This window comes from Chrysochloris asiatica, unplaced genomic scaffold (genome assembly GCF_000296735.1).
Source record: "Chrysochloris asiatica unplaced genomic scaffold, ChrAsi1.0 scaffold00472, whole genome shotgun sequence".
In the NCBI taxonomy this organism is placed as follows: domain Eukaryota; kingdom Metazoa; phylum Chordata; class Mammalia; order Afrosoricida; family Chrysochloridae; genus Chrysochloris; species Chrysochloris asiatica.
This window is the reverse complement of record NW_006408990.1, coordinates 394,249-404,599: the sequence shown is the minus strand read 5'-3', so window position 1 is coordinate 404,599 and position 10,351 is coordinate 394,249. Positions and strand designations below refer to the sequence as shown.

General features: G+C 41.8%; 1 protein-coding gene across 1 annotated transcript in view; it reads left to right on the top strand.

The window, feature by feature from the left end:
* CRMP1 (collapsin response mediator protein 1) overlaps window positions 1–10,351 on the top strand; it is a 100,161-nt gene that overhangs the window by 63,050 nt on the left and 26,760 nt on the right. The window contains exon 5 of the mRNA XM_006877306.1: window positions 4,524–4,585. Within this exon, the coding sequence (XP_006877368.1) occupies window positions 4,524–4,585 (62 nt within the window). The remainder of the gene's footprint in view (window positions 1–4,523; window positions 4,586–10,351) is intronic.

Genomic DNA, 10,351 nt, shown 5'->3' with positions numbered 1-10,351 from the left:
GGAGAATATTGAAAGTACCATAAACTACCAAAAGAACCAACAGATCTGTGTTGGAAGAAGTGCAGTCAGAGCGCTCCTTGGAGGCCAGGAGGGCCAGACTTTGTCTCTCATACTTCAGACATAATGTCAGGAGGCACCAGTCACTGAAGAAGGAAATCATGTTTGGTAAGGTGGAGGGTCAGAGAAAAAGAGGCGGACCCCCAGTGAGCTGGATTGACAAATTGGCAGCATCAATGAGCTCAAGCAGGGCAACAATTGTGAAGTTAGCCCAGGACTGGGCAGTGTTTCATTCTGTTGTGCATAGGATCAATATGAGTCAGTAATGACTCGATGGCATTGAAGGACAACAACCTCTTGAAAAGCTTCAGCGTCATCCATTTCTTTTGGGCACAGTGAGTCTGTGTATTCCTTCCATCTTCTTTTGATGTTTTCTGCATCATTCAATATTTTGCCCATGGTGGTGGTGGTTGTGTGTATCCAAATCGGTTCTGACTCATAAATACCCTATGTAGGGTTTCTGACTCTCTTCCATGGAATGACTGGGAGATTCGAGCTGCTGACCAGGAAGTTAGCAACCTAACTCATAATCCTCTAAACTACCAAGCCTCCTTATTTTGCCCATAGACTCCTTCAGTATTTCAAGTGGAGTCTTGAATTTTTCCTTCAATTTTTTCAGCTTGAGAAATGCTGAGTGTGTTCTTCCCTTTTGGTTTTGCACATTTCATTATAATACTTGAATTTATCTTCTCGAGATGCCATTTAAAATTTTCTGTTCAGTTCTTTCATTTGTGTTAGCGTCTCTAGGGTCAGAGCCTCTTCTGACATCCACTTTTGTTTTTTGTTTTTTTCCTGTCTTTTTAATGGCCTTTTGTTTACTTCTGTGATGTTCTTCATGTCATTCCACAACTCTTCTGATGTTTGGTCATTAGTGTATAATGCATCAAATCTGTACTTGAGATAGTCTCTTAATTTAGGTGGAATATATTCAAGGTCATGTCTTGGCACTCAAGGATTGGTTTTAATGTTTTTCAACTTCAGCCTGAACTTGTATGAACAATTGATAGCCTGGTTTGGTTTTGACTGATCATATTGAGTGTCTCCATTATCTCTTCCCACAAATGCAGTCATTTTGATTCTTGTGGATTCCATCTGGTGAGATCTATGTCCCTTTTATATGTTGTTTAAAAAATATATTTGAAATATATATATATATACTTGCAATGAAAATGTTCTTCGTCTTGCAAAATTATATCATGATCTCTCCAGCATTATGTCTATCACCGAGGTCAAATTCTCCAACATGATGTATCCTGTTTGTTTCCAACTTCTACATTTGAATCACCAGTAATTATCAATGCATATTGGTTGCAAGTGTGATCAGTTTCTCGCCGAAGAAGTTGGTTGCTGTTGTTAAGCGCTATTGAGTCAGTTCTGACCCATAGCGACCCTGTATAGGGTTTCCGAGGAGCGGCTAGTAAGCTTGAACCGCTGACTTTGCAGTTCAAACTGACTTTGCAGTCTAGCGCATTAATCCACAGTGCTGTCCTCAGTTTCATCATCACTGGCCTAGTGGTTGGTACATACATTAGAATAATAGTGATACCAGCTGGTCTTGTTTGCCGGCAGATATCACTGTCAGGATTGTACTTCTAGATATTGAAATGTTCTTTTTTTGTTTATTTGTTTTTATTGTGAATTAAGTAATAGTTTACATGGCAGAATATTAGCTCTACATTCATCAAATCGTATTTCATTTCATTGCAATGATTACAGTCCCCTCCCTGCACCATCAAACAACCAAAGGGTACACCCCGCAAGCCTGTCCCCAAACTGTCAGTACACAGACCCTCTCCCTCCCTGAGTCCAGAGTCCCCAGCTGCTCTATATCTCCACGTCATCATCTCTGTCTCCATCTCTGGCATCACTGCTTCTCTGGATAGGGTCCTGTACTCCACTCTTCTCCCTTGATGGTCCCAAGGACCTGCTCTCCTGGACTGCAAAATCAACCACTCCCCTCCTTTTGCTACAAAACGTCTGCCTTTACATTTGCAACACTTACAGTCAGTCCTGATAGCAATTATTGACTATTGAACCACAAGAGTCTTATCCCCATCTCCTTTCATCAGCCTCGTCCAGACAGGTTGGAAACTACTCAGTGGAGATTCTACCTTCCCCAGCACCCTCTAGAACTAGGATCCCTCTTGAAAGCTTGTAAGCCAGTCACTTCTTGCCTTTGTAGGTTCCGCCCCCTGTCACCATTTTGGGTAGTCAATGTCTAAGTTGCCCATCCCTGTCAACCTTGTGTACCTAGGGGGTGGGAATGATCCTCGCCATAAAGATTTGTTCCCTCTTTTGAGCTACTACACCCATAAGTATAGGTCAAGTACATCAAATTGTAGCAGATGTACTATTTTTTTTTCCTCTTCTTTCTTCTTCTAGTTGAGTTCTGATCATCCAGTCATTGAAGCCAGGTCAAGTGGGTGCTATCTGCAAGTATAGGTGTTCTTGTGCATCTTCCCTCACTTCATATCAGTTGGACGCTTCATTCTCTCTCTAGTCCTCTGTAGCAATGCCCCTGTCTCTGGGCCCAGGAGTCCCCAGGTCTTGCCATACTGCTGGCCAACCTGTCTCAACCAGGGTTGACAGGAATCTATTAAACATAGTCAGACTTAGCTAACAACTACATTGCTGTTTTTCCCCTACTTCCTCCTATCGGAAGACCAACATGGTCACCAACAAGACCATATGCCTGCTCGTGTATTCCCCTTGAGTCTCAGTCTTGGAAGGGGCTTTTCCCTGAGGGGACCAGACCACTTGCCTTGATGGCTCCTGGGCAAACAACTTGCTTGTTCTTGTATTAGTCATTCAGACTGCCATTATTGTTTTTGATTTTTCCTTCTGGTCTTTCTTTCAAGAAGTATCTTCTGTTCTTATAGTCATTTCAGGCTGGTCTGCTTGTCCTTTTAAGTGGAAATTTCCCACCTCAAAAGATTCTGGCTGGGGACCAGGATTCCACTGATGGTCTTATGCAGTGCAAAGGCTCCACAGGAAGCCTCATTCATTGGGCAAGTTCTAGCCCCATTTTAGGTATTCCAATCAGTTATAGGTTGAAGACAGACTTACAAGCTTTCTATGGTGATATTTCTAGCTATTTTTTTCTCTCCCACTCAAGTGTCTATTTTACAATAGTAGGCAAGGGAAACCAAGATTCAAAAGACAGCCAATTCACTGGTGAATTCTACCAAACATTTAGGGAAGAGCTGTCACCAATACTACTCAAATTATTCCAGAATATAGAGGAGGATGGAAACTCCCTAATACATTTTATAAAGCAAGTATAACCCTCATACCAAAACCAGGGAAGGACATCACTAAAAAAGAAAACTATAGACCAATATCTCTCATGACCATTGATGCAAAAATTCTCAACAAAATCCTAGCCAACAGAATCCAGCAACACATCAAAAAGATAATACTCATGATCAAGTGGGATTCATATCAGGGATGCAATGATGGTTCAACATTAGGAAAACGATCAACGTTATCCACCATATAAATAAGAAAAAAGAAAAGAACCACATGATCATATCGATTGATGCAGAAAAGGCATTTGACAAAATCCAACATCCATTCCTGATAAAAACACTCAACAAAATAGGAATTGAAGAAAAATTCCTCAACATAATAAAGAGCATATATACAAAACCAGCAGCCTACATCACTCTCAATGGAGGTCCATTGTCTAACTGAGAGTGCTTACCAGGCACCCCTTAAGTCTTTTTGTGGTCTTAGTAAAGAGTATTATAAATACATCCTTCATTTTAACCTGTCTCCTGAGAGTAGGGATGGGAAACAGTTTTATTTTACAATCCAGCAAACCCTGGACCGTCCATGATGCTGTTGTTGATGATGTTAAGTGTCGTCAAATCTGTTCTCTCTCTCTCTCTCTCTGGCGTTCTACATGGCAATCACCTTGGCCAAATCCAATTTCTCGGGGCTGCACCCGACCACAAAGTTCCTTTGAACCACAAGGTCAGCAGTTCAAACTTACCAGCCTCTCCTTGGAAACCCTTTACAAGGTCTCTATGAGTCAGAACCAACTTGACTGCACTTAACAATAACTCTTTTCCCAGACGTCAAGACATTTTCTGGTAACTGCTCTCTTCTCCTCTGTGGTGTTCACACCCACTCCCCCTCCCTCCCTGCCCAGCCTTCTCCTACTCATTTTTTTCCTCTTCTTTCTCATCCTCTCCGTACTCTTCCTCTTCTTCCTTTCCCCTCTTAGTCTCCTCCTCTCATATTCCTCCTGCTCCTCTCCTGAGTCAGAGTGGGTGCAGACTTCTCTGGGAACCTCCTTTGACCATGTTTCATGCCCCAGGTGGACAAGGTGCCCCCACCAAGAATTCCGTGGCCCCTGAGACACCTCGATCTTGTGGTTAACACACTGCTGTTATCATTGATTTACTGAAAAGACATGCTTATTTTTTTCTTAAACACATTTTTCTGTTTTTTTCTTAAAACAGGCATCAATTCCTTCCAAGTCTACATGGCCTACAAGGACCTCTACCAAATGTCTGACAGCCAGGTATGGCCTCACACCTGCTCCCATCATCGCCAGACTGCTGGGCCGGGGCATGCTCTGGGCTGCAGGCTTGCTTTGACACTGAACCGTTAGGTGGCCTTGGTCAGGTGTTCCTCCCCCACCCCACCCCCCCTATTACCAATTTAGCCCCGAGAAACTGGATTTGGCCAAGGTGGTTGCCATGTAGAACGCCAAGAGTGTCATTTGGCCTTTTCTTCCGCAACAGGCCTCTTCCCCTGACACTTGACTGGATGAAGCAGGTGGTCCTTCACACCGTAGTCCCCAAGCCTGGCCTCCTCAGAGCCACTTGGGAGTTCACTTAAAGGACAGACTTAGAGCGAATCACGGATTCTTGGTGGGGCTCAGGGATTTCTTCCTCCCAAAGCTCAGCAGCCGGTCTTGGCTCCAGCAGGTCTGGGAAACAAGGTTGTTTCATTATTTATCACACTCACGTGACTAGCTCCCCTAAAACGAAGCCAACACTGGACTCTGGACAAGTCCATTCTTTCTGATAATGTCATCCATAGCTCCAGCCACACACACACATGCAATAGCATCTGTTTACACATATGCACAGACATGTGATAATGCCATCCACACCTTCTCTTTCCACATCTACCCATATTGCTGTTGTTGTTAAGTGCCATTGAGTTGGTTCCAATTCATAGCAACCCTGTATAGAGTTTTCAAGGAGTGCCTGGTGGGTTTGAACTGCTGAGCTGTGGTTAACAGTTGAATGCATTTAATAATGCCAGTACATTCCTGCTCCATCAACACTTACCTGTACACATGTGGTAAACAACCATTCACACCTTTTACATTGGCAAAGCACAAGACTCCAGGAATTGACGGAATACAAATTGAAATCTTTCAACAAACTAATGCCACACTGGAGGCACTCACTCTTCTAAGCCAAGAAATTTGGAAGACAGATACCTGGCCAGCTGATTGGAAAAAAATCCATATTTATGCCTATCTCAAAAACAGGTGACCCAACCCAAAGTGGAGATCATCAAACCACATCGTTAATATCACGTGCAAGTAAAGTTTTGCTAGAGATAATTAAAAAGTGTCAAGAATGGCACATCAATAGGGAACTGTCAGAGATTTCAGCTGGCTTCAGACAAGGATGGAGAACAATGAATAATATTGCTGATGTTAGATGGATCCTAACTGAAAGCAGAGAATACCGGAAAGATGTTTCCCTGTGCTTTATTGACTATGCAAAAGCTTTTAGCTGTGAGGATCATGAAAGCTATGGATAACATTGCAAAGAATGGGTATTCCAGACACTTAAATTGTGCTCATAAGGAACCTGTACATACATGAAGAGACAGTTGTTCAAACAGAACAAGGGGACGCTGAATGGTTTAAATTCAGGAAAGGTGTGTGTCAGGGTTGTATTCTTTCACCATACATATTCAGTCTGTATGCTAAGTAACTGTATTATGTGAAGAAGAACACACATAACTTCAGGATTGGAGAAAAACTCATTAACAACCCTGTGATATGCAGATGATACAACCTTGCTTGCTGAAAGCAAAGATGATTTAAAATACTAACTGATGAAGATCAAAGACCACAGTCTTCAGTATGGGTTGCACCTGAATGTAAATATAATAAAAATGCTCACCACTGAAACAATTAGTAATATCATGATAAATGGAGAAAAAATTGAAGTTAATGAAAGACTTCATTTTGCTTGAATCCACTATCAACATTCATGGGAGCAACAGTCAAGAAATTAAATGATGTTTTGCATTAGGCAAATCTTTAAACTGTTTAAACTGTTCATGAGCAAAAATGTCACTTTGAGGACTAAGGTGTCATGGTATTTTCACAAGCCTCTTATGCATGTGAAAGTTAGACAATGAATAAAGCAGACTCTAGGAGAATTGATGCATTTGCATGAGGTGTTGGAGAAAAATATTACATTTTTCTGTCCCATGGACTACCAGAAGAACAAAGAAATCTGTTCAAAGAAGTACAGCCAGAATGCTCCTTAAAAGCCAGCTTGTCCAGACTTCATCTTTCATACTTTGTGCATATTATCAGGAGAGACCAGTCCCTGGAGAAGGACATCATGTTTGGTAAAGTGGAGGGTCAACTAAAAAAAGGCAGAACCCCAATGAGATGGACCGGCCCAGTGGCCGCAGCAATGCACTCAAGCTTAACAACAACTGTGAGGATGGCGTAGGACCGAGCTGTGTTAGTCTGTTGTGCGCAGGGTCACTATGGGTTGGTACCGACTTGACAGTACCTAACAACAACAACACACACCTCCCCCATCTACAGTTCCCCATTGTTGTTGTTGTTGTTAGGAGCCATCAAGTCGGTACCAACTCATAGCAACCCTATGCACAACAGAACAAAGCATTGCCCAGTCCTGGGCCAGCCTCACCGTTGTTGCCACATTTGAGCCCATTGATGCTGCCGCTTTGCCAGTCCATCTCGCTGGGGGGTCTTCCTCTTTTTCTCTGACCCTCCACCTTATCAAATATGATATCCTTCCCCAGCAACTGGGCCCTCCTGACAATGTCTGAAGTATGAGAGACAAAGTTTGGCCATCCTGGCCTCTAAGGAGCACTCTGGCTGTACTTCTTCCAACACACATCTGTTGGGTCTTTTGGTAGCCCATGGCACTTTCAGTATTCTCCTCCAACACCGTAACTAAAAAGCATCAATTCTACAGTCTTCCTTATTCACTGTCCAGCTTTCACATGCATATGAGGTTATTGAAAATACCATGGCTTGGGTCAGGTGCACCTTAGTCCTCAAGCTGATGACATCTTTGCTCTTCAACACTTTAAAAAGGTCTTGTGCAGCAGATTTGCCTAATGCAATATGTTGTTTGATTTCTTGACTGCTGCTTCTGTGAGTGTTGATAATTGATGCAAGAAGAATGAAGTCCTTGACAACTTCAATCTTGTCTCTGTTGATAAAAATTTTGTGTATCGGTCCAGTGGTGAGGATTTTTGTTTTCTTTACCTTGAGATGCAATCCATACCGAAGGCTGTGCTCTTTGATCCTCATCAGGAAGTATTTCTATGAGTCGGAACCGACTCCATGGCACACAACAACAACAAGTAAGTATTTTAAGTCCTCTTCACTTTCAGCAAGCAAGGTTGTATCATTTGCGTATCGCAGGTTGTTAATGAGTCTTCCTCCAATCCTGATGCCATGTTTTTCTACACATAACCCAGCTTCTCAGATTATTTGCTCAGCATACAGATTGAATAAGTATGGTGAAAGAATACAACCTTGTTGCACACTTTTTTTAATTTTAAACCATTCAGTGCTCCTATGTTCTGTTCAAACAACTGCCTCTTGGTCCATGTACAGATTCCTCATACACACAATTAAGTGATCAGGGATACTTATGATTCGCAATGTTGTCCATAGCTTGTCATGATCCACACAATCGAAGACCTTTGCGTAGTCAGTAAAGCACAGGTAAACATCTTTCTGGTATTCTCTGCTTTCAGCCAAAATCCATTGGATGTCAGCAATGATATCCTTCATCCCACATCCTCTTCTGAATCCAGCTTGAACCTCTGGAAGTTCTCTGTCAGTGTATACCCATAGACATATGGTAACTCTCATTTGGAGTTACCTCTGTGGACATATAATAAGATTATTTACACTTCCTCCTACATACATTCTCATGAATATGTAATAACATCTGTTCACACATACCCATAGATATATTACAATGTCACTCACAGCTTCTCTGTTCTCACCTATCCATAGGCATGTAATAGCATCCATCTACACATACCCATAGACGTGAAATAATGCCCATCCACACCTCCTCCATCCGCACATATCATTACACATAGGATAACACGCACACACACCTCCATCTGCTTATCTGTAGACATGTGATTGCTTCCATCATCCAATCTGCACATAGGTGTGGATAGTATCATTCACTCTTCCTCCACCCATACCTCTATAGATGATTGATAATGTACATCCACACTTTCCTGTGGTCATGGGATAATACCCATCAATGCTTCCTCCATCCATACTTACCTGCCGACTTGTAATAGCATCATTCACACCTTCTCCCCACACATACTATAGACATATAATGACGCCAATCTGCACCTTCTCCAGCCACACCTACCTGTAGGCGTGTGATGATGACACCCAGCCACACCTCCTCCATGCATACCCATCCAATAAATGTAACATTCAAAACACATGGACTAATGTCTATCCTTACCTTCTCCAGGCACACATCTGTCAGTTTGTTATACTGTGTTGCAATGATGCTGGAAGCTATGCTGCAGTTATTTTAGAAACCAATAAGTTCCCCCATGGTGGACAGGTTTCAGTGTAACATTCAGACGAGGTGTACCACTTCCTAATGGTTACCACTAGAAGCCTTATGAATAGCAGTGGGACTCTGACATCATACCAGAAGATGAGCCCCTCAGGTTGAAAGACATTCAAAATATGACTGGGGAGGAGCTGCCTCTAAAAGTAGAGTTGACCTTAATGATGTGGATAAAGCAAAGCTTTCAAGACCTTCATTTGCTGATGGGGCAAAATTCAAATGTGAAGAAACAGCTGCAGACATCTATTAATAATCAGAATGTGGAATGGATGAAGTATGAATCTAGGAACATTGCAAGTCATCAAAAATGAAATGGATCGTCTGAAGATCAATATCCTAGTAGTGACTTGAAAAGGACAGGTTTTAGCCATTTTGAATCTGACAATCACATGGTTTACTATGTCAGCAATGACACATTGAGGAAGAATGGCATAGTATTCATCACCAAAAAGAACATACCATGATCTGTCTTGAAATACAGTGCTATCTGTGATAATATCCATACACCTACAAAGATGACCATTTAATACCAATATTACTCAAATGTACACACCAACCACTAAAGAAATTGAAAATTTCTACCAACTTCTTCAGTCTGAAGTTGATCAAACATGCAGTCGAGATGCACTGATGATTATTGGTGCTTGAAGTGCAAAGGTTGGAAACAAAGAGGAAGGATCACTATTTGGAAAATATGGCCTAGGTGATAGAAAAGATGCTGGAGACTGCTTGAAGAATTTTGAAAGGTCAATGATTTATTCTTGGAAAATACCTTTTTTCAACAACATAAAATGTGACTATATGCGTGGACCTCACTAAGTGGAGTTCATAAGAATCAAATTGATTACATCGGTATGAAGAGACAACAGGCAAGCTCATTATCATCAAGTCCAGGAGCCGACTGTGGAGCAGACCATTAATTGTTCATATGCAAGTTCAGGCTGACGCTGAAGAAAATGAAAACAACTCCAGGAGAGCCAAAGCTCATTATCATCAAGTCCAGGAGCCGACTGTGGAACAGACCATTAATTGTTCATATGCAAGTTCAGGCTGACGCTGAAGAAAGTGAAAACAACTCCAGGAGAGCCAAAATAGGACCTTGACTATATCCCAGCTGAATTTAGAGACCATCTCAGGAACAGATTTGATGAATTAGACACTAATGACCAACAACCAGAGGAGATGTGTAATGACATCAAAAGTTTCATATATGAAGAAAGCAAAAGACACAAAAGAAAAAACACTGAAATGGATGCCAGTAGAGAGTCTGAAACTTGCTCTTGAATACAGAGACGTTAAAACAACTGGAAGAAATGATGAAGTAAAAGAGAGAGCAGAATAGAAAATTTCAAAGGGCAGCTCAAGAAGACAAAGTATTAGAATGATATGTGCAAAGACCTGGGATTAGAAAACCAAAAGGGAGTAAC